The sequence below is a fragment of the Quercus suber genome, unplaced genomic scaffold (genome assembly GCF_002906115.3).
Source record: "Quercus suber isolate HL8 unplaced genomic scaffold, Cork oak 2.0 scaffold_288, whole genome shotgun sequence".
In the NCBI taxonomy this organism is placed as follows: Eukaryota; Viridiplantae; Streptophyta; class Magnoliopsida; order Fagales; family Fagaceae; genus Quercus; species Quercus suber.
The window spans coordinates 246,689-272,040 of record NW_027069744.1 but is presented as its reverse complement, the minus strand read 5'-3'; the positions used below and the strand labels follow the sequence as shown (position 1 = coordinate 272,040).

General features: G+C 37.5%; 3 protein-coding genes across 4 annotated transcripts; all 3 read right to left on the bottom strand.

Moving 5' to 3' along the window:
* Nucleotides 1-882: 882 nt before the first annotated feature.
* On the bottom strand, nt 883-2,690 carry LOC111995122 (large ribosomal subunit protein uL2my, C-terminal part). Its single transcript, XM_065782058.1, has 2 exons — nt 2,537-2,690; nt 883-1,491 (listed from the first exon to the last, which is right to left on the bottom strand). The coding sequence occupies exons 1-2, from the start codon at nt 2,638-2,640 to the stop codon at nt 1,188-1,190; spliced, it is 408 nt and encodes a 135-aa protein (XP_065638130.1). The 5' UTR covers nt 2,641-2,690; the 3' UTR covers nt 883-1,187.
* Nucleotides 2,691-11,233: 8,543 nt separating this feature from the next.
* On the bottom strand, nt 11,234-16,888 carry LOC111997557 (ubiquitin-like domain-containing CTD phosphatase). Its single transcript, XM_024029657.2, has 7 exons — nt 16,502-16,888; nt 15,653-15,803; nt 14,921-15,035; nt 14,777-14,840; nt 14,288-14,453; nt 12,218-12,516; nt 11,234-11,480 (listed from the first exon to the last, which is right to left on the bottom strand). Exons 1-6 carry the CDS (start codon nt 16,777-16,779, stop codon nt 12,271-12,273), a joined length of 1,020 nt encoding a protein of 339 aa, XP_023885425.2. The 5' UTR covers nt 16,780-16,888; the 3' UTR covers nt 11,234-11,480; nt 12,218-12,270.
* A 1,775-nt stretch (nt 16,889-18,663) lies between these two features.
* Nucleotides 18,664-23,641, bottom strand: LOC111997563 (zinc finger transcription factor YY1). Of its 2 annotated transcripts, XM_024029664.2 has the most exons (6): nt 23,347-23,639; nt 22,569-22,627; nt 21,147-21,346; nt 20,764-20,853; nt 19,844-19,987; nt 18,664-19,397 (listed from the first exon to the last, which is right to left on the bottom strand). In XM_024029664.2, the coding sequence occupies exons 1-6, from the start codon at nt 23,430-23,432 to the stop codon at nt 18,858-18,860; spliced, it is 1,119 nt and encodes a 372-aa protein (XP_023885432.1). In that variant the 5' UTR covers nt 23,433-23,639; the 3' UTR covers nt 18,664-18,857. The 2 variants fall into 2 exon arrangements, with proteins under 2 accessions (XP_023885432.1, XP_023885433.1); XM_024029665.2 differs by lacking the exon at nt 20,764-20,853 and having other exon boundaries at nt 23,347-23,641.
* Between the last annotated feature and the right edge of the window lie 1,711 nt (nt 23,642-25,352).

The following is a 25,352-nucleotide window of genomic DNA, read 5'->3' as shown; positions in this document are numbered from 1 at the left end:
CTTCCAAATTACTTAATTTCCTCCACCTGAATGAAAATTAAATAATAATGTGTGCCCTTCTGTCTTTTTAATCTACCAGTTTGGCATGGTTTTGGCGAGGGCTGATGACCACCCCCTATTGCAGTTGCCTTTCTTCTTCGTGTTGATTGATCGTTGAAAATACCCATTGTGAAAACAAGAAAAAGTTTTTGAAATGCTTAATGCAAAAATACACTAGTTGATACTTTTAAAGGAGGTGATATGAAATGACATTTAACCTGTTAAATTTGATCATGGGAAATGAGAGGAGACACTGTCAAAATGATGTTAGCTTTCTAATAAAACATGGGGATGGAAAAGGAAGAAGTGAAAAATATTTTGATACCTTCCCAGCAACTTGTAACACTATAGCAAGACCAGATCAAAGCATTAAGGGGGTTTGTAAACCCAGAGCAGCCCCTAGCTAGAAACCTTCAATTTTTCCATAATCATAAAGTACACCTAATTCCACAATCATTTTTACTACACCTACTTTTTGTGTGTACTTGATACTTTTCTAGACGAATTACCCTTGGCTAGAAACCTAGCACCCATCAGCAATTTGCAAGTACAAGTGAATGACAAGTCCATGAGGAGGAAACTATGCTTCAATTGCAAAATTATGCATCAATGAATATATGGCAAGGTAGCTTACGTGACAATGAATTTGCAGCCTTCACATTTTAAAAATAGCAGCAGGGAAGACAATCCACCCTGCTCATCTAAAAACGTATTTTTTTCATTGATGCCCTACCTTGAACGTTTTGATTATGTCAGTATTGATGCAGAATACAGACACAAATGGGGAGAGAGAGAGAGAGAGGAGTTAATAGAAAGTATAAACATATACATGGTCTATGATCAGATTAAGAACACAAATGGCCAATAGAAATTATAGCAATGCAAAACTCATTCAATTTCTTTCGATAACAGAATAGACTTTTAATTCTTATGGCAAGGCAATGACATTCATCTAAAAAACCATCAAAATTGAACAATAAGCAACTAAATCCACAAAAAAAAAAACTTCACTTGAAAGGAAATTTAAACATTTCCTAAAACAGTCTACTTGGTCAGACAGTGTGTGCAAATATTAATCGCATCTGTGAAGCATGAAAAGAAAAACTAGTTCCATTGTAGGGTATCAAAACAAAGAAAATGTTTTGACACTACTTTCTGCGCTTCAAGGGTCCAGTCTTGTACCCAGACTTACATGGCTTGCCCCAAGGAGTAAGAGAACACCTTCCATGATTCCCACTACTCTTGCTTCGACCCTCACCTCCACCATGAGGATGATCAACCGGATTCATAGCCACTCCTCTAACTACTGGTCTTCGACCCAACCACCGGCTCTGCCCAGCCTTCCTGAGCTTTCGAGCCCCGTGACTTGGGTTTGACACCATACCAATTGTGGCCCGACACCGAGAATCAATCAACTTCTCAGCACCTGAAGGCAGTTTAATTAAACAGTATCTAGACGTCGGCTCTTTCAAGATCTAAATCTATGAAAGTGAAACAAAGAAAAATAGATTTTTTCAATATTTTTGTATTCTGATTAGTTACTTTCCTGATAATAAGCAATGCACTCATATAGAAGCCTAACACAACATGTAAGGCTACTTGGTTGAATCTTTTTCTTTTTTCTCTTTGACTTAGTTAAGTAGAGCTTCAATTTCCCAGAACCAAAACAACAATAATATTGAAGTTTCAAATTTTATTTTCCATTTTCACAGCAATCAAACAGAAACTTAGATTCAAAACCCCCCCCCAAAATGAGATTAATACAGCAATTAGGGCGAAGTAAATAAAAGTTCATCACAGATTCAGAAATTCAGAAAAAAGAATAAAGTTTCATTCTTTTTTCCATTTCCTTCTTTTCTTTGCAACCAAACAGTAATTTTGAACCCAAAAAAAGATTAGATTTTTCAGTTTCCATTCTCTCCCACAGTTTTCTCAGCAACCAAACACCAACTACGCTTAAAATTTTTTCATTTCCTTCATTTTCAGTTTCCATTGAGCCAGGTACTTCATTTCTATTCTCCCCCTCAGTTTTCTCAGCAACAAATACTAATAAGAAGAAGAGGGAAAAATAATAAAATAATAATAATTTTCCGACGTTTTCTCGGAAACCAAACAGAGGTAAAAAAGAGAGAGTTGTGAAATAAGAAAGTACCGGAGGAAATTGCGATGGGGAGCAACGTTGTTGTGGACAGATTGGCGTGTCGTAGAGTGAACGAGTTTGTTGAAGAAAGTCGATGAAGCTCGCCGAAGAGCCATTGATGTAACCTACTCGGATCGCCGAGGAAGAGACTGTGAAGTAGAGTATATGTTTGGCTCTTGAGAAAACTAAATAAAGAAAGTATTCAATTTTAACCTAATATATTTTTGTTAGTTAAAATGCAAAATTCATCAATTTCATTTTGAAGTACTCTAATTTTTAAATTTATTTAATTAAGAATTTTATTAAAATTTTAAAAAATAAATAAATTTAAAAAATATTTTTCAATCANATCTAGACGTCGGCTCTTTCAAGATCTTTGCACAGGTTCCTGCAGCTCGAACTAGCTTGCCACCTTGACCCGGGTTGACCTCAATGTTGTGGATCATTGTTCCAATACGCATAGCAGCAAGCGGCGATACAACTCCCAATTTGTGAATTTATTCAAGATGAAGCATCTGGTTCATCATGCTCTCACGCAAACTGATGAGTCCCACTTCCAACTAAATCTATGAAAAGTGAAACAAAGAAAAATAAGATTTTTTCATATATTTTTATTCTGATTAGTTACTTTCCTGATAATAAAGCAATGCACTCATATAGAAGCCTAACACAACATGTAAGGCTACTTGGTTGAATTCTTTTTCTTTTTCTCTTTGACTTGTTAAGTAGAGCTTCAATTTCCCAGAACCAAAACAACAATAATATTGAAGTTTCAAATTTTATTTTCCATTTTCACAGCAATCAAACAGAAACTTGATTCAAACCCCCCCCCAAAATGAGATTAATACAGCAATTAGGGCGAAGTAAATAAAAGTTCATCACAGATTCAGAAATTCAAAAAAAAAAAAAAAGTTTCATTCTTTTTTCCATTTCCTTCTTTTCTTTGCAACAAACAGTAAATTTGACCCCAAAAAAAAGATTAGATTTTTCATTTCCATTCTCTCCCACAGTTTTCTCAGCAACCAAACACCAACTACGCTTAAAATTTTTTCATTTCCTTCATTTTCAGTTTCCATTGAGCAGGTACTTCATTTCTATTCTCCCCCTCAGTTTTCTCAGCAACCAAATACTAATAAGAAGAAGAGGGAAAAATAATAATAATAATAATAATTTTCCGACGTTTTCTCGGAAACCAAACTAAAAATTTTTAATTAAAAAAATTTAAAAAATTTAAAAATTAACTACAACATATAACAAAAAATAATAGAAAAACCTTAATTGTAGCCTATATTTTTTCTTTGTTTTATTTTTTAGATATTAAATTTGATAATTTTGTTCCTCAATAATAAGTATTTATTATATCATTTTATTTGTATATAAACTATATATTTTTGATAGATGGAACTTCTTTACTTGGTTTTTTTTTTTTTTCAATTCAAGCCCATGGCAGCCAATGTGCAAAGCCCATATTGCATGAATAACTAAATTTGTACCAACAAAATTTGGCTACAAACTTTGCTCTCATTAAAAATATTAATATGATTACATATTTTAAAAATCTAATTGCTAAATTTCATATTTTTTATATTCTTAATATGCATTTTATGTATAAATTTAAGACTATAAAAATTATCTTATGAGTCGGTCTTATAAAATTTTCCTCTCAAAATATATGTGGATTCTGCACATATGGCATCTCACACGTTATGAAAGAGATATCTCATAAAATACATTCTCATTGGAGGGATGTATCTTTTAATTTTTCATATTGTTATTTATGTAATTTGGCTCTTAAAAAATAATTAGAAATAAAGTTGTCTACTAATCACATTTTCTAAACTCCTTAAAAATGGGAGCTTTGTGTGTATACTATATAGTATATACAACATTGATTAATTTATTTATTTATTGGTAATACAATGGAGAAGAGGGCATTTGAATCCTAGCTCATTGGCCACACCACTTGAACTATGATGCTCTTATTAGATTTAATTTTTGTTTATGTAATTCACTTTTTATATGTGTTCCCTTATAAAGTACTTATATATTCACACACTAAATAGGTAATTCAGGGAACAAAATTTAAAGACAAAATTAGTTATAACTTAAGGCTCTTACCTTACTCAATATATTTTTATTGGAAATAAATTTTGACAAATTCACCATTGAATTACATTTTTTTTTTTTTTTCTATATCCTTCATGCTCATAAATTTTTAGAAAATTAAAAATCAATAATTATGTTATTAATAAATTATTTGAATGGTAAGTTTTTGTAGTTTAAAATTATACATAAAATATAATCTTATAGATTATATATTAAATAATATCTTATTGACATAAAATTTGACATGTGAATTAAGAGTGTGGGGCCAGGAAATCGTACAGGCACGGCCCACCCCAAGCCAGGCCTAAATGGCCCAGTCCGAGGGGGGATGACTACCCAAGGCCAATTTGGGGAACAAACCCTTCTTTGGAGCCGCGCCGAGGACCCCCTCGTCCTCGGCATACTAAGGATAACTATAGGGGAGGGGGGACAGACCCAGAGCCAGTTGTCACCTCAGCACTTAATACGTTCACCTAACCCTTCTGGCCGCATTAATGGGGACGCAACCCCCGGGCAGGGCTACATCAATCAAGGTGAACCACTTGAGCACAGATACGACCTCTGATGGGACGGACGGCCAGAAGAGAGGCCAATGAACGGTCAACAGGAAGAGGAAAAGAGTAGTATATAAGAGAAACAAGCAAAATGCAGAAGGAGGCTTTTTGGGGGTTTTTAGGAGAAAAAAGCCTCCTCGGCCATGGGCCGAGGAGCATCTCCTAGTTGTAAATCATTCCTAGGGTTTGTTCAATAAAAGAAAAAAGATGTTCAGGCTTCTAAGACGCCAATCGGCGCCTAAACCTTCAACTCACTCTCTACAAATTTATTATTTTGGGTTCGTTGGGCCTATAACCAATTTCTTTTGGGCTTAGGCCACAAAAAGCGACCCTACAATTGGCGCCGTCTGTGGGAAGGAGTAGCGCGCCGGCCGGCGCAACGGGCGATGGTTCTAAGTAGTCGTTCTATGAAAGTTTGGTGGTGCGCAAAAAAAAAAAAAAAAAAAAAAAAAAGGAACACAGCAGAAAGATAAAACTAGCTTGATATTATTTCACAAAGAAAAAGTTACAAATTACAATCAGAGGCTCAGGCAGGCATGCATTACAACTGTTCCTACCAGCTAGTTCTACAATCAGAGGCCCAGGTGGACCCTACAATTCCCTAAAACTAGCTGGAGGGAAGTATCAACCCGTGCTTTTATTGGCATCAAGAGAATGGGAGAACTTGACACTAAAAGCAGGGAAGGGGGAGGGCCAGCTTTTTTCAAGGCTACCAACAACTCCCTTCTAGGAGCGGCGGAGCTTGAACAAAGTGAGGAGCGGATGCAGGCGCCCCGGGACACCCTCCCTCATGATGTTCCTTTGATTCTCTCCACTCCTCACGAGCGTTGGCAGTCAGAGACGGCAACGCTCGAGCACCGGCCGTGACGTGAATTCACACATCTCCTCCGTCGGGGGTGCGCTCCGAGGAGAGACATTAGGTACTCCAACGACATCCCTCCGGGCCACCATGCGTGGCACCATCGGGGTTACGCCTGAACTCTGCCGCACCGGAAGCCCAGTGGGGGCTGCGGCCATAATGGCTCTTGGCACGGATGCCCTCACACCCGCCCAAAGCCGCCCCATATCTACTAAATCTAGTCACAATTCCGGCGAGGTTATCAAAGGAGCTGAAGGGGTGTGTTCTTTCTGTTTGTGTTGGGAGGTTCATGGTGTGTGAAGAAACATTTCCCCCCGAAGAGCCTTATATAGGGGATAAATGTTGGTGAGAAATAATTCACGCAGAACTCGAAAAAAGAGTTGTCAACAGTGCTAATTACGAGTCCACCGAATTCCAAGGGGACCGTAGACCGTTGGATCTGTGCTAATTCACGAGGACATTAATGAGGGCGCGTCTCACGCACCGAAATGTCAAGCACGGAACACAAACGGCCAAGGGACGCTTCGTAAATGAAGAAATGGGGGCTCGAGCTGGAGGCGAGATCAGCGCCACGTGTAAGATCAAAATATGGCTCAAGGAAGAATCATCTCCAGTAGAGTGATCTGAAGACAAACCCCTACTTACAGAAAAATGAAAGCGTTAGACAGAACCAAGGCATTGCATGGTCCTCGGACTCAGGGCCTATGGGGAAACTACTCGCTCCTTTATGCCTGGGTACTAGACAGAACCAAGGTATTGCATGGTCCTCGGACTCAAGCCTATGGGGAAACTAGATACTTACAGAAAAATGAAAGCGTTAGACAGAACCAAGGCACTGCATGGTCCTCGGACTCAGGCCTATGGGGAAACTACTCGTTCCTCTATGCCTGGGTACTAGACAGAACCAAGGTATTGCATGGTCCTTGGACTCAAGCCTATGGGGAAACTAGATACTTACAGAAAAATGAAAGCGTTAGATAGAACCAAGGTACTGCATGGTCCTCGGACTCAGGCCTATGGGGAAACTACTCGCTCCTCTATGCCTGGGTACTAGACAAAACCAAGGTATTGCATGGTCCTCGGACTCAAGCCTATGGGGAAACTAGATACTTACAGAAAAATGAAAGCGTTAGACAGAACCAAGGTATTGCATGGTCCTCGGACTCAGGCTTATGGGGAAACCAATCGCTCGATCAGACCGTTGCGCCGAACAGAACAGGGGCGTCGCATGGCCCTCGGACTCAGGCCTACAGGGAGGCCAACTACAAAACATCCCAAGTTAGGAGAGGACCAAGCCCCATGGGGCCCTTGAGACACGAGAGAGGTGCCCATGCACACGTTCTCTCTCCTTATCATCGTTACTGGTGCAACTGACCAACATGCAATTCAAGCTAAAGTCATACGGATCTAAGGAAGAAAGGAAAAGCAGGCAGCGAGTACACAAATAAGCAATTCAAGTAAAGGGAAATCAAATTCGCATTACAATGATAAGCTCGTAAAAATTGCATGGCAGGAGCCACAGTACATAGAAGGAAAGTATAACAAAATAAAATAGCAACGTGAAAGCAGGACGAGCCGAGACGCTGGGGAGCCTACTCCTCTTGCCCCGGTTGGACAAAGGCAGCCCCTGACCCCTCCGAGCCCTGGCCTGAGGGGATAGTCTGCGGGGGTACGGCGATAGCAGCTACTTCCTCAGTGGTGGGGGCTGGATCATCAGAAGGGATCTCCACTATCTCTGGGGGTACCTCCCCACTTGAATGCTCCCCCAGTTCAGCTGCCTACACTTCTTCAGTAATCTCCCCAACCTCAGGGTCCTCAGGGGTGGCCTCACGGATAGCGGGAGGATAATACACGTTCTCCGCCTTCCACAAGTCGGACGCAGGCTCCACTCCAGCTTGTTTGAGGGCCTCAGCCCAGACCTGGGAACAATATCGCCTACACACTCCAGGGACTTGAGCCTTGTAGTCGGCCTCTACTGCAGCCACCCCTTCAGCGTAGGCTGCGGCCTCGGCCTCCTCCTTGGCACGCTCGGCCATCTCCTTGCCATGATCAGCCTCATCCTTGGCCCGCAGGGCCTGGTCCCTGGCCCACTCCGCTGCCCTCGGATTCCCTTTGGCCTTTGCCACGTCAGCCCACAGGTCAGTAATCAGATCCCTCACGATCCGCAATTGCTCCTCCGCCTCGCGTAGGCGCGTCGTCTGCTCCGTGGCCTGGGTCTGGGTGCCCTTAAGACCCGACAGTGCATTATCCCGCTCACTGGTCACCTCCTTCAGAGCCTGTCGAGCCTTGACGAGGTCGGCTTCAGAATTTTTCAGAGTATTGGTGGCCTGGTATCGCCAGTCGCGCTCCTTTTTAAGGACCTCCTTCTGGTCGTTTGCCGCTCCCTCTAACGCAAAGATAGCTTGGACGGCCTGTCAAAATGACCAATGTGCGATGAGCCCCATAAAAGAAAAAGAGTAGGAAAATAGTTGAGGTTATAGCCCTTACCATCCCCACATATCGCTTAAGGCTAAAGAAGATCTGCTCGCTCGTCAATGAGTCAAGCTCAGCCATGTCTGTTGGGAGCAACAAGCTCCTCTCCAGTGCGTCTGCCACGCGCGTACCCTCGCCCTCGTTGAAATCCCTAAGAGAGGCGTTATCCCTCAATGGCTCCCCGTGGAGCATCGGGGCTGGGAGCTAGGCGTCAGCCCCGGACGAGGTGGTGTCGGCGACCTGCCTATCCGGACTCCTTCCGCCTATCTTAAGCTGCTTAGATGGCCACAGAGCCGTCTCCTCCTCCTGTGAGGACACCGTCCTATCCCCCACGATCCTTTTACCCTTGTCCTTCTTCTTCTTAGGACAGCAGGCACGGACCCAGAGGGCGAGCGCGTCTGAGAAGGAGAAGGAGGAAGCTTCTGCTGAGCGGAAGTCGACTTAGCCTTCGAATGAGGAGTAGGAGTTTTCTGTTAGGACTCCCCCGGCTGGCCCTCAATCAGGTCCAACAACTTGGTGGTGGGTTTCCTTTTGTAACCCATTGACGGCCGAGGAGGGGTTTCTGAAACAAGGAGGTCTGCTTCGCTCAAATTGGGATCACCCAAGTCCCCGGGAGGATCCTCGGACTGATCAAGATGAGCGAAAACTTCAAACGCATCCCCTTCCCCCTCTAGAGCTCCCCCGGCAGCCTCGGCAAACAGTTGGGAAGAGAAGGGGACGGCTAATGTGACAGTTTCCTGGTCGGAGGGCCCCTCGGGGAACGAAAATCCGTCCTCGGTCACTGTAATCCTCTGGAGCCGAGGATCGTTGGCGAGGATGATGTGCTTCGGGACCGGGAACGATTTCTGAGTAGGTGTATAACCCAAAATTATGTGGGTGGCCCTAACCTGGTTGTCGTCCTCGTTTATGTACGTCGGCGCCCTCAACACCTTTTGCAAGTCTGCCCGGTTGATCAGATGGAAGTGACGCTGGAAGGCGTGTGGGTCTGCAAACGGAAAGCACCAGGACGTTAGTAAAAAAAGAAAGGGGGGTGAAGAAAAGTGACGAGAGCTTGAAACCCTATCTGTCCCCCACTGCCCCACCTGGTGTGCCCTCTGTTGTTGGGCAGTGAAGGCCATTATGCCACTCCCCCGACACAATGAGGAAATCCTCATAGAACCCCTTGCTGGACTCGGGGAGGCACTGAATAAGCCGCACCCTGTCGTCCCTCGTTTTCAAATAATACGAATGGCCTTTAAGAAGCTGAAGATTGTAGCACCAGTTCACGTCATGGTGGGTCAGCCTCAGCCCCATCTTCTCGTTCAGTGCGTCCACTCAGCCGAGAATCCTAAAGACATTTATCCCACACTGGGTGGGGGCCAACCGAAAGTGCATGAGATAATCCCTCATCACCGGCCCCATGGGGATCGTCATCCCCCCTTCAAGGAAGGCGACTACGGGAATTACCACCTCGCCCTCCTGCCTGTATATACGCCACTCCCCATCCTCACAATGTCTCAGATTCACATTGCCGGGAATTTTATAGTCGGTGATGAATTTCTCCATCGCCTCCTCAGTATCAACGTATTTCTTAAACCTACCCATCCCAGTAGACGCCTAAAAGAACTAAGAAAGAACAGGCGAAGCAGAAAAAAGGGTAACGAGAAAGAGGGGCCAAAGAGAGAGCGACTTACAGGAAAGAAAAAGGGCTCCTCGAACAGGCTTTTGTGCTGGAGGTGCTAGTAAAGGGGTGTCTGAACTCGGGAAGGGCGCACGAATATCCTCGATTACAAATGAGGAACAGGAAGAAGCAGTTCGTACGGGTATTTATACCCCAGATCGAGGAGCCATGCGGATTTTCCCGCTCATAAATGCCAGACAAATCTCCACCGTTGGATGGATAATTCCTCCTTGGACGTGGTGAGCACAGAGCCGCCTGGATTTAATGATGGACACGTTACGTGCTCCGAAGCGTCAGCGACGTGCCCTTGGCAGGTGAATGGGCCCCAGCACTAATGAGGGATGAGGCCGAGGATGTCAAAATCCTCCTCCCCGCCCAATGATGCATGCAGCAAGATTTTGAGGGGCTATTGTGGGGCCAGGAAATCGTACAGCCACGGCCCACCCCAAGCCAGGCCCAAATGGCCCAGTCCGAGGGAGGATGACTATCCAAGGCCAATTTGGGGAGCAAACCCTTCTTTGGAGCCACGCCAAGGACCCCCTCGTCCTCGGCATACTAAGGATAACTATAGGGGAGGGGGAACAGACCCAGAGCCAGTTGTCACCTCAGCACTTAATATGTTCACCTAACCCTTCTGGCCGCATTAATGGGGACGCAACCCCCAGGCAGGGCTACATCAATCAGGGTGAACCACTTGAGCACAGATACGACCTCTGATGGGACGGGCAGCCAGAAGAGAGACCAATGAACGGTCAACAGGAAGAGGAAGAGAGTAGTATATAAAAAAAAAAAAAGCAAAATGCAGAAGGAGGCTTTTTGGGGGTTTTTAGGAGAAAAAAGCCACCTCGGCCATGGGCCGAGGAGCATCTCCTAGTTGTAAATCGTTCCAAGGGTTTGTTCAATAAAAGAAAAAAGATGTTCAGGCTTCTAAGACGCCGGTCGGCGCCTAAACCTTCAATCTACTCTCTACAAATTTATTGTTCTGGGTTCGTTGGGCCTATAACCAATTTCTTTTGGGCTTAGGCCACAAAAAGCGACCCTACAAAGAGCATAAAGAACATGTAATTCAATGGTTAGATTTTCCAAATATATTGTAATATTAATGATATTGATTATGATTATAACTTTAAACCACAATCAATTTTATAATTAAACTTAGTTTAAATATGAATCAAAATGTGAGAGCCCTTGGAATTACGTCTATAACAAAAGAAGGCAATAGTGGGGTTTACTGTTTAGTACACACCACTTAATGCAAATACCGTACACACAAATCATTTTATGCAAAAAGTAATTTGTGAGTTTTTGCAAAAAGTGATTTGTGTGTACGTTGTGTGCATACTTGAGTGTCTAATAGTCATTTCCGTTTTTAATATAATAAACTCCATAAATCTGTCCCCTCCTGATGCAAATGATCAAACTTAGAAAAACAAAATTATACAAATAGTATTATGTACAACAAAGCATATGTCATATGAGTCATCGCAAGTAAACTCTTTATCACATAAAATAAAATTAACTCCTTCCCATCAGAGGAACAAATACAAGATGCTTTTAACTGTTTTAGAAACAGAAATGAAATCATTAAGCACATGCCCACCAGAGGAACACGAAAAAGCTATTCTGTATCAGAACCAAATACTAGCACCCCTGAAATGAAAACAGATATTATTAGAAAGGGTAGACAAATCACACTGCATTATAACATGAACATGAATATAAGCTAACAAACTTCTGCTTCCCCAGCCACAACAAAAGGCACACCACAAGAGAAACAGAAAGAGGTAGGGTTAAAAATGTAGTGCAAGATTTCAGAACTCAAGGATAATATTCCGACCGAACAGAAAATGGGAAAAAAGACTTGAAGATTAAAAAATAATAATAAAGTAATATTATTGTAAAACTATCTGCTATAGTACATATATAAAATGAATCTAAATATAAGATAACCATTTCTAAACATATCATCAACGCATTAGATTAGCTTCTGCACAGATATGCTGAGTAACAATTTGATAATATTATAAATTAGATCAACTGTCAGACATACACCTTACATTTTTTTGTTTGATAAGTTGCATGTTGGAAGAAACAAAAGAAAAAGAAAATTCTAATTTGCAATTTCTGTAGACCGGAAGCTATTTTTTGCTATAAAATATTTTATCACTATTACACATTACCAACATGGCAACTCCTACTTAGTAGTTGAAAATGGCAATGTTTGGCAGATATTGGCCGGAACAACCCAAATGATAGAAATTAACAACAAATCCTTAGTTCCAAAACTTTAGGATGGCTAACATTTTATGAATGTTCCTATGTACCTCAAAAGTTTATATAAGTACGCACGTATGCACCTCAAAAGTCGATATAACTATGATATGTACCTCGAAAGTTGATATAAGCAACATTTTGGAACTTCAAAGCTTGTTGAAGACCATCAAGCGTGCCTAGGTCTTTTGACATTATCCTCGGTGAATCTCTCCCAATGATTATGATTAAGGGTACTCAAGTCGTCAAGTTCTGCAATGGCCAGCAAGTATTGGGTAAGCTTCACAAGCTCCTGATCATTGTCCCGATTTGCATGAGCCTTCCTGAATGGCTTGATTATCAAACCATTTTGTGGGTTCATCACAAAATTTCTTCGCAAATCATCGAACATGATAGTGTTTTTCGAACTGTAGAACTGAAACAAAACAGAAACTACCAACCTGTCAAGTAGGTCATACTTGGAAACCGCATAGAAAAAGCAACACTTACATATTCTACTTAGAATTTGGAATGGAACTACTTGAGCAATAGTTTTCTGTTCTATAAATAATTGGAAGGTACTGCCTCCATCCCATATTGTTGGTCTTGTTCAGAACATCCAACATTTTAAGGGATCATCATTTAATGAATTGACTTTCAAATAAAAAGATATAAGTTTCCAAAACTACCCTCCTTAATTTAAAATTACATAGAACTAGCGAAAAAGGGATACATGAATTATTAAATAAAATAAAATATGAAATAGGAAAGTTACCAATATTTTGTTCATTGACCTATCAAAGATGACCATGTTTTGGGAGATCCTAAAATGGAATAGAGGAAAAACATGGGATGGAGGGAGTTGCTGCTTTGTTTTCTCATTACAATCGGATTAAGATTATCTGAAAGCTTGCAGGAAATATTTAAGGATATTTATAGAGATGAAAACGCTTCATTAGTTCCTTATTGTATCTAAACCATCACCTAGATTCTGGTTTCATAGGGTCAATCCAGTGGTTAGCATATATGAATTGAGGATAATGTCCAATCATTCAGTTTTTGTTAATTAGAGCTCCAAATGTGTCTTGTTATTGCTGTCTTTGAAGATAATGTTGTGATATTGTGATAACTAGCAGTAATGCAGATGGTAGTAGAGTTACTAGGGTCTTGAAGGCCATTCTGAGTAGATATCTTCACGTGGATTTAAGATAACAAAGGTACTTTCTTGATATTAAGGTAGGAAGGTACAAAATTAAGTGTATCTCTGTGACTGACCTTCCTTGTTGAGGCAGGTCTTGTTGGATGCCAAGCCCAAAGGATCCCCCTCCTACATTTAGTAGAGAGGGTAAAGTATTTGAGGATCCTGAAAGGTATAGAAGGTTTGTGGAGAAGTTTCTTTATTCAATCATGACTCAACCTAACATCAATTCTTTATATTGGAGTAGTTAGCCAGATCATGCAAGCTCAAAAGCAATAATATTTTTCTTGTATCTCTTTTCTTTTCTAGGGTATATAATGGAAGCTTCTAGGAAGTATTTAGTTTTCATAACCTCCAATAACCTTGATTTTGTTGGCTGTTTAAATCTAGAAAGGAGTAGGGACAGTTGATCATCTCGACGAGAGGTCTATTTTAGGATTTCTGCACTTTTGAAGGAGATAATTGTGTTAATGGGAGGAGAAAGTAGAAAATTTGGTGGTAAGATCTAGTGTAGAAGTGGAGAACAGGAATGACCCATACAATAGGTGAGATCTGTCTTGTAAAATATGTGCTTTTCCAATAAGAAGCCCATGAAGATCTTTTGTGATGCTAAAGGAGTAATGAATATACCCAAGATTTGCCAGAGACCCAAAGACAATGAAAGTGATTATCATTTTGTGTGAGACTTGTAACGAGGAGAAATTGCAACATCCAAGCTGCAGTCAGTTGAGGGATTTTCTCACAAAAGCATTAAGAATCGTTTTCAAATCTCTGGAACAAGCTGAGCATGACGGATATCTTTGCTACAGTTTGAGGGGCAGTGGTAAGTGAGTTGGGTTACTTGTGCATTAGTGTGTGTATGTGTGAACCAGCCAATATTTGTGGAAAGCTCTCTCATTCTCTTTATCTTTCTTTCATCATACAATTTTATGACAGTGGAAGCAACCTTAAAACGATTTAGAAAAAGAAGCAAATGGAGATAATTTAAAACATTCTATTATGGTTTTACCTCAGGGAACTGAGCCCAAATCAAGCCTAGTGGCTTGCAATCAAAGATACCACGAGAATCTGATTGCACGGTGATCATTGCTAAGTGGTCTAGAAGAGCTGTGATTTTGTAGTTAGGATTGCTGAGTACCCCAAGCTGTCCCATCTTTAGTTCAACCCACTTGATGCTGTAGAAAGGATATATATTCTAGCATTTAGTTCCATATATATGATTTTCTAAGCCAATCATTTAATGCTATTAATTCCATAAATAATCATTACGATTCTAGGAAACATCATTAAAAAGCCTCATACACATGAGCATAATTGGTAGGAATGCCTTGTAACATTTGAGCCAAAAGAAACAGTTGCAGATACCAAGTACTTTAATTAGTGAGAGCTTGCTGAATCAGTTATGAGAAACGCTAAAAAGAGAATGATTTGCTCTTTCCATGGCATTATATTAATACAAGAATTTGGGGGCCAGGGGGACATAAAGTGAAAATCTGACCTCGTTGCGGACCATATCATGATATCATACTCTGCATAAGCAGCTGTAAGAAACTCATGTAGATCTGTACAAGAAAATATCAGAGTTAACTTTGAGTTGAACATGCAAATAAAAATTATAACATGCAAAAAACAGACCACTTACAAGGCCGCATAAGTTCAAGTGGGTTCTCAGCTGTTGATCTGTGATCAAATAGAGTATAATCAATATCTAGAACAAGCAGCTTTTTTCCTTCACGACATGGATTCTTAAGTTCAATCTACAATTCAACAAATGAGAAAGTTAACATCATCACCAAGGTTAGCAACAAGCAGGGCAGTCTGTTCAATACCATACTATGCTTAAATATGCACGCAATGTAAAGTGTCAGCAGGGGTCGGTTATAATCATTCCTCACCATCTACCAACAAGCAACTTGCAGTCTGTTACAACACAATACAATATCCTCTTACTGATGCAGGACAATTCCACAATAAATAAATAAATAAAAATAAAGGAATCAAATACCAAACAATTGGAAAATTTCCAAGAGAAATTTTATTAATCAACCAAATTGCAAAACAAATCTGAATCCTGGGTTCCTTAAATAGATTTCCAAACTCTCCTGGTGGGAATAGGAAATAATTTTACTAACCTAGAAAACGAATTATATTCCTAAGCCAAATAGGAAAAGAGAATAACCAATCACATAAAATAATCCTAATCATTAAGCAATAGGCATTAGGCCTAGTTATTAGCAGCTCCATCTATAAGCCACAAGTCAGGCCATTTTCTTTTTGTGTCCATGCCCATATGTATGGGCAATTAGAGGCCTGTAACTTGTGTCTGCAACAAGATTTGTTATAGGAAGAGGGGAACAAAAATCAAATAACTGACCTTGTATTGATCAATACGTCTCCTCAATTTTTGCTTATTCACATCTTTATCTTTAATTTGAACTTCAACAGCTTCCTCATTCCCAAGTTCGAAATCATCGATAACCTCTGGAGAGTCAACTTGCTCAACAAGTAGATCATCTTCAATGGTACTGGAGATTCAGTTGAACTCAAAATCAGTACAAAGTAATTACTTTGTTCAAAAATCCAAACGACATGGCAAATCTCAGCAGTCAGCACTTGACTGAATGGCTCATCAATAACAATTATACATGTCGTTAGTTTAATTTATATTTCAATTTTAATAGCACCTTAAATGTAATTTTGGAGTAATGTTCTGGAAATCAACAAAAAAAATTTTGAAAAATTAAAAAATTTTACACCAATATAGTGTCAAAAACACAATATTATGCACCAGTTCTTCTAAACCCCACTTTATCTTTCCCAAGGACAAACAATACATTGTGTTTGAATTCAATTGGGGAACGTAAGATATAGCACCTAAGCAACTGTACCTAAGCTTTGCCCATAAAATAAAACCAATTTATATACCCAACCAAAATAAGAAACCCATGTAGCAAAAAGCCTCTAACTTGCTCAATTCCAATGACAAACAACCCCCCACAATTGCTACAAGAAAAACACTACCATCTAGACCCAGTAAAAGAAACCCATTATCAAACACTTTCCCTTTTTCCATTCCTTCTCAAAAAAAAAAAACCAAAACCTTTCTAATTTCTATAACAAATTTCCACCCAAAAAGAAAAGCTTTTTTTGTCATTTTTGTATTCAACAAGAAAACAATTCTATTTGAAATTGATAGGAAATCAAGGTAGTGAAATGTAATTACCCAATCATGGTCATCTTGAGAGAGGACTTGAGGGGGAGTTGAGAGAGCAAAACAGAGTCATCGGCGAGTCTTGAGGCAATGAGTTTTGGGTACAGAAGCTTTTGGCGTTTGGGCAACACGGTGGTTAACTCACAGATTCGGCGTTTCAACTCGCCCACTGAGTCGTCCGCACAAACTCGGACCGTGTACTCCTTCCCACTCCATTTCACTGTAAGCGTCAGCTCTTCCTCGGACACTGACGATGATGTTGCTGTCGAAGCAGAAGCAGAAGCTGCCATTGATTGCTACTTTTGCTAAGCTTAGGTTGTTGTTTGCAAAGCCCTGTTGTTAAAACTCTCAAAAAAATACAAAAACAAAAACCTCCTCCATGTTTTTATGTTTTGTTTTGTGGGTTTGTACCTCGTAGTTAGAGTCTTGTACAGAATATTCCATCAAAATTCACTCGCTAAACTAAAGCTACCCCTTGCAAAAATCTTTTTTTTTTTTAATCTTAGGGATTAAAATAGGCCATATTATTATCACCCAAAATAAAATTGATGATGATAATGATAAGGCATGAATGTTTTGGTGATTCTAAACATAAAAGCACTTTTCAAGCTATTAATGAGAATACCCTAAATATATTCTACATTATACCGTCTCAGATTGGTTTCGTTTTGATTCATTAATAACTTTAATTTTGTTTTCAAAATAATCGTCCCTATATTATATTTGTGATTAATTTGGCTATTTAGAGAGCAAAACTAATAAAAAAAGACATTGTTTTGTTGGTATCAGTTAAATAAGTCATGAGGATAGATAGAATGACTATTTTGAAAAGAAAATCAAATTTGATAAGTTGAAATAAGAAATCCTCAACTTAAGAAACGAAAATGAAAACAACCTTAAACTTAAGGTCAAAATTTATTTTAGTCTAATATTTTTGTGAAATACTGCTATTATACTATTTTGTAGAATTATTTTTGAAAGTAGCATGCTATTAGATTAGAGTCTTGAAAGAATATGTTGGAGCAAGGTTTTGGGTGAAAGTATGTAAAACTTGGAGTGGGGGGAGGGATACAAAGGTTATGGAGATGCTCTAATACAAAGTTTATGTTTATATATATATATATATAAATAAATTTTTCAAGAATTTAAATTAAATTATAAAATATATAATAAGAATAAAAGAAAAAAATTTACTTTTAAGTTATTTAACAAAAACATACAGTCATGTTTTTAACTTTTTATCAAAACAAAAAATTACAATAAGTTATTGGAAAAAATACACAAATTGGGCATTTGATTCGCTGTGATGTTACATTACACCATAATATTACGTTATTGTAAACTTATATTAATGTAATCTCAATACAAGAATACAATATTACATCGTTTAGGAAAGTGATGAGATTAAAGTAATGTGATATATTTTATAATTTTAGAATACGGAAATATCAAAAATAAAAATAAAATAAACCAAAAACTTTAATGTCACATTATTGTAATGTGCATTACATCAAATGCACATCGTAGCGAACCAAAGCGAACCAAATGGTCAGTACATTTAGTTTTCCACGACAACATGAAACACCTTCAAAGTTTTGAATGTAACTCTTAACCACTTTGTGATATTGTTTTACTTGTAAACCATTGATTGTGTAATACCCCTATTTAAAATAAAATATAAAAAAAAAATTGTGAAAGGTCTAATCGAGTAATACTTGACCCTAGATGTTTTTTAATGGAACACAAACACCCCAATAATACTGTTTTATGTGAAAATCCATCTCTAGATTTTCAGCCAGGCTATAAGCTAACTAGTAGCAGTCAATTCAGGTATTAAAAATCTACATGGTTCAACTTGCTGAAAAATCACCACAGAAGTACTTTAATCAAATGTTCATCCATCTTCCAAATTAGCCTACCTATTGAATACAGTACACTAGTATCTGTTGAAACTTAGAATTAACGCTATGAGCTCATTCAAATCCATGGTTCAATAACAGGCAGTAGTTACACACCATGACTACAATAATTTGACCACTCAATTCCAACATCCAGAATTTCATGTATAACCACTGAGCAAACATGAGCCAATTTCAGAGAATCAAAAATAGGGGAGAAAATTTAGGGCTGGGAACAGGAATGTAATATAAACATACCATAAATTCTTGACAGTATGAAAAAAGGGGTGGGGAGGATAATATGATACATCAATTTAAAATTATAATTTTACTTGTATTTTATCATTTCTTTATATGCTTCGAACAGAAAATGGGTATTACTGCCCATTGCCAATTCAAAAAAATAAACAAATAAAGAGGGGAAAAAAGGGTGAAAAAGTATGCTACGTAACAGGTGCAATGATGAAGATCTAGTCTTCATACTCTGTTTCTTCATCATCATCCTCATTATTTTCTGCGTACCTCCAACCATCCTCAACATTGTCACGGTCCTCCTCTGTTTCTTCACTATCTTCTTCCTCATAAGCTTCTTCTTTGGCAGGCCATGCTTTTTTCATTACATTTACAGGTGCAGGAGATGGAGTCGAGCCTTTGCGCTGTGTAACTTTTGCAGGAGGCAACTTCAAGTTTGGTTTGGGCCTGCTTTGTTTCTGACTTTTTCCATTTACACGTTTTCCACCATAAGCATCTTGATCACTAGCTTCATCCATCTCATTATCAGCATTAGCAGCAGCATTCTCTGCATTCTCATCAGATGTGTGCCCAGGATGCTCTCTCCTCAAATGGAGTTTAAGCTTGTATTCATGGATGTAGGCCTTTTCACACCCTTCGTAAGGACACGCATAAGGGCGGTCAGATGATGCAGATGCATAAACCCCAGAAGAAGGCTTAGGAGTTTTGTTCTGCTTTTCTGAGGGTGGGGTGTATTTTGCCACATCCACAGGCACGTTCTGTGAATTAACATAAAGAGAGATTAGTAATCAAATGTCTATACTTAATGGCGAAGAAAATAACATAGAAGATTATTTTTGTACAAAATATGTCATCTTACTAATATATGAATTCAAGTCTCCGTATTGAAGGATTTGTTATTTAGGCTAGAGACAAAAGAGTATAATTTGTAGACATGTGGTCAATCCCAATTATTTAAAGTGGAACCCCAATTTAATAGACTTAAGAGGCTTAGTTAAGTTGAGATAGCATTCATGTGAATAACAACTATAGAAGACTATTAGTAGTGAAAAGTTGACCTACGCTTCAAGATTATCGAATGTGGATGGGTGCCCTAAAAGACCAAATATGCTTTATGTCTTGTTAAGATCAAATAAAGAAATTGCAAAGCGAGATGGTGCAAAAATGTCAGAAACAACAATAATGAGGGAGTGGTACCACCAACCTTTTCATGGTGAGATGCAATGTGGTTCTTTAGCTTGTACTCATGAGCGTATCTCTTTCCACAATCTGGGTATGGGCATATATGATAATTTTCCTGTGAATGTGTTTTCATGTGCGACCTTAGGTTGAAATCCAGGGAAAATGCCTGCAATTTTCACATTTAAAATATTTTAGAATAAACAAACGTCATGTGAAAATGTGTGTGTGAGAATTGCACTTGCACACTCGATTGCATGTGTGACTGCAAACTAGCATACACATTAATGAAGCTATTTGAAGCAGACACAAAAATATGATTAAAAACTGAGCTCATCTCACAATACAAAAAGGTATATAGCATTTCTTTTTTTTGATAGGTAATAACACTTTATTGGTAACAAAAGTACGATGAATTTACGATAGTAAACTCACTGCACAAAAAGGTATATAGCATTACAAAACAAAAATTCAACAATCTTCCATTGGTAATCAGGCTGAAGAATAAAGGAGACGCTTAGTTGACTATGGGCCAATGCCTGTAAATCCTTTCTTCATTGAATAATATTTTGTTCAACAAAAAGGATCATATTCATATCCCATCTCAGTTTTAAACTTTTGATACACAACTTGAGCCAGAGACATATACATTTACACAGAAACTAACACCTCAAGTTTTTTTTTTTTTTTTTTGGGACAGTATTCAGAAATTGTGACACCTTGCACGTGAACAAAACAAGGACAAAAGGAGGAAAGGAAGAAAACAACCTTCCTAACTCACATATCCAATACATTGTCTAAAATTAACGTCTCAGAACAACACGCACACATATAAATCTGATCAAATAAAATGATTATTTCAGCAAAATCTTTGATAATTTTTTTTTTTTTCCAAATTTCCCTCCTAGAAACAAAAAGAAGAATCTTAGTGGACAGATTAATCACCTTGCCACAGCCTTCATGAGGACATATAAAATCTCTTTCTCCCGTATGAATTAGAAAGTGCCTTTTCAACTTTGAACTATCTAAAAATTTCTGCAACATAAACACAACTCTTTTAAGAAAGCTAAATAATTGTGATAAAGAAGGAAAATAGAAAAAACAATGAAGGGATGAAGCATGAGGATGAACACTTGGACAACATAACAAAGTTGTTCTTAGGAGATTATATTAGGATACATTACTGAAAATTGCAATGTTGACTGGACTCAATCACAGCCAGATAACCCACAGTTTTGCCATCTTACTCTAAAACAAATATTGAGGAAGACAAAAAAATAAAATAAAATGAAAACTAAAGATCAAAGCAAAAACATTAAATGCAATACCTTTCCACAACCCTCATAGTGACAAACATATTGTCTCTCTCCATGGATGTGAGAATGCTTCCTCAAAGCACCAGCATCAATAAAGGTCTTGCCACAGCCTTCATAACTGCAAAGGAAAAGTACTTCAGTCGTTGGTTCTGGTTCTGGCTCTGGTGGCTCTGGCTCTTTTGCCTTCTCTTTCAAGGCCTTCAAGCTTTCCTCTAAGCAAAGCATAACAAAGAGAAAGATTACTAAACCACAATACAAAGAAATAAAGGAAGTTTTAGGAGGGGGGAATAGATACAAACAAAAAGAAACTAGAGCTAAGTCATCCTAATATACAATCCAAGATGGCTCCCCAAAGGACCCAAACTCATCTGTTGATTGAAACAATAATAAGCCCAAACTTTAATTCATGCATTATCAAATAAAATACATAACTAAAGGCATCAGTTGAATATTGCACAAGAAGATGAGAATGCAAAGACCATAATCCAAAAGATTAAAAAATCCAAATGTATTCTAACACAATGAAATTGTTTTCAGGATAGAAACCAGTAACCATTGATCTTCAGAAGATGTTAACATGTATAAAGAAAGAAATTAGGAAGTGTGAAATCATTAGTAACAAATACACATACACACTAAGAGGTGTGCATGTTAGGACAATTAAGTACCTACGATACAATGATGAAGAACATATATGGAAATTTTTGTATTACTTTTTACCAATCTTTGTGCTAATGCAAGACCTTATTAGTTAGGCACATACATAGAAATCTAAGAATCAAATGGGAAAAATATGTATCCGAACTAGATTTTCATTTTTTTTAAAATGCCCACTGACCATTCTTCATATAAAATTGACAATCTGTACAAGTTACTTTTCCTTGCAATTAAATTAAGTCTGCATGTTTGTTTCCATTCATAAGAACCTGATTTTATTCAATTTCTAACAAACCATGTTTTTCAAGGGGTAATTACTAAAACACCTCAAAAAGAGCCCAAAATAATAGACCATTAGCCTCCCAACTCCCAACTCCCAACTCTCTATGAATGAGCCAAAATTCCAATTCACTTAAAATAAACTTCATCTCAGATTTAAACACATAAGCTTGCACTTGATCTTCTGGTGTAGACTCATTTAACCTCACATACTGGCGTTCAGAAATTTGAAACGTAGTTTTTCACTTCCTTTAATTAAAGATAAATTCCATTTAGAATTCATAAATCCATCTAGACCAGAAGTAGAAGTTGAAATTTTACATGGAATGCAACTTCACACCTCTTTAATGTGAACTTTTTTCAGTTTAAAAAAATTGGAAAGAAACATAAACATCTAACAATACTAAAAGTGCATAAAAATCATCTTAACAGAAGATAATCACAAAAGAACTTTAAAAGAAGACAAAGACAAGATCAAAAGCAAGTAATTAGACTTACCAGTGACCCATTTCATGACAAAGCATTTCCCACCAGTTGCTACAACATCTTGGGGAACCCTAATAAGAAAAAAAAAAATAACTGTCATATATTCAGCACATACCACACGAAAAACAGCAAATAGGAAAAACCAATCACATTGAGCACAAACAACAATCAAGCCTTAGTCCCAAAAATTTAGGTTCGTTGAGGCTCCTAAACTAACTAGTCAGGGCTGACCGCATGCACATGTACTCTTTTCTACTATTCTATTCTATTCTAAATCTGAAGGCGTCTGTCACTTCCTTAATTGATATATCATTTTTTACTATATATATATATATATATATTGGCACTACTACTTATATTAATGTTATACATATATTACAAATAATCTATTCCTAATTATGCCTTTGGTTCCCACATATATATAGAGAACAGAAAATTATGTCCCTTGTTCAAATTACCCATTTGATTCTCACATACCCCTCTAACCTATCTTAAAATTTAGAGAAACATTTGGGTTTAAGATATTACTTTTCATAATTTGGAAACCTTACCAAACAGCAAATAAGATTCAAAGTTACAACCTTACAATGAATATAATTTATAAAACTCAATGTATTAGCCCTCAAAACCAAAAACCAAAAACATAAAATAAAAATCCAAAATTTGTTCCCTTTATTTCCTATTCATTCTTTAAATTTACACAAATTTTCTCAAGAACCAAACAAAGAACAGTAAATGCAAGGCTAGAAAACTTATAATACAAATAGAAGCAAGAGTCATATAAAATTACCATTCTTTGAACCATTTAACAGCGGGGGTTTTGGACTTGACAATGGGGCGCCTTTCGAATAGAGTGTGAGTGAACTGCATCTCCATAGCTTTGTGCGCATTCAAACGTGGGAGCTCTGTGAAATTATCGACGATTTTTTCGATTCCGTTGGAATTTTAGGGTTAGGGTTTAGAACTCAGAGTCTTCGAAGAGAAAGAGAGAGAGAGAGAGAGTCAGAGATTGATTTAAAGTAACAGAGCGAAGCTAGGAAAGCTTTGAGGTCAGTTGTTTGTTCAATGTTCATGTCTATGTAGAATTAATTTGTACGGTTCTTTTAGTTTATGGGTATATTCTTCTCCCCAAAAATAAATAAATAAATAGTGGGTATATAAATATATATAGTATTCCATATCTAATTTTTATGAAATATTCTGAAAACCTTTATTCAAAAAAAAAATATTCTGAAAACCCAAGAATAGTAAATGAAACTGGAGAGTCTTGAGCACCCTGTCTCACTAAAAGCATAGTTATTAAACCTGAATTGGATGTTAGCTCAGTCTATTAGTTGGGTTATTGGATCAATAGTGGACAAACAGTAGGGTTAAATAAAAAATTAAAATAAATAAGTTTGAAAAATCATAATATAAATATGTAAATATTTTTTTTTAAAAACTTAAATTACTAATAATTAAAATCAAGGGATAATTACAATTTACCCACCTGTGGTTTGACCCGATTTTTATGTGTCTACCTGTGGTTCAAAGTTTGACACTTTGCCCACCTGAGATTAGGCCCGTTTAGTCTCCGTAACCCACCTCTGTTAAAAATAGCTAATAGGCTCATGAAGAGTGTTTTTGGTTTATTCAATTGGTAAGCTGCACCTTTTCTTTTCTTTCTTTTCTTTTTTTCCTTCAAATATGCAGTTGGTTTAAGCTTTGTTTTTGTTTTTGTTTTTGTTTTTTAAGGATCTTTAAATGTTTAATGTGTACTTGCAATGTAAGCTTACATTGTAGACATATAAAAAATGGCAAATATTATACATATTTGCACACACACAAAAAAAAGTGGTAAATATTATACAAATTTTGCAAATGTGTACAAAATTTTCCAATTTTTAGGTGTCTACAATATAAATATACATTGTTAAGTACAATGTATACATAAAGATATTGTAAAAATGTTGTGTGACGCATGTGTCAATTCCTTATAGGTCAAAATAAAATAAAATAATAAAATATCATACCGAGATCTAGCACAACTAAAAATTACGGTATTGTAATGTGAAAATGTTATGACATTTTGTTGTTATTATAATATTTTTACAACTATTGCTGTGTAAATTCTTTATACATCAAAATAAAATAACAAAATATTAGGCTGAGATCCACCAAGGTTGAAAATAGAGGTATTGTGGAAACGTTGTAATATTTTGTTGTATTCATAGACTTTTTTTTTTTTTTTTTGGTTTAGTCAAATTTAGTAATCTATATATAAAAAAAGTGAATGAGAAAAGCTACCATAGCTTCGATACAGTGGTTTTGGCTTGTTTAATTTTCATTGTTTAGCTAGCCCTTTTTTTTTTTTTTTTTTTTTTTTGTGAATGCATAAATCTGTAGTAGATTTGCTACATTATTTTTTGTTTGTCCAATTTGCGCTGTTTCACATTATAATAAAATACTAAACAACAAATTGGCACAATATTTCCACAATTCTTAAGGTATTAATTCCTTATAGGTCTAGATTAAATAATAAAATATCATACTGGAACCAACCATAACTAAAAATAAAGTTATTCTGAAAAAAGAAGTGTTATATCCATAATATTTTTCACAATACTTTCATAACAAATTATAGGTGGTAAATTGTTTTTGGATCTAATTTAAACTTACCAATGAAACAACTTTTTTGCCCACCAATAACAACATGTAATAACCTACTACTTATAATTTGTTATGAAAATGTTGTAGAAATAGCATTTTTTTTGTGAAAATGTTAAGACATCTTATTTTCATCACAATATTTTCAAA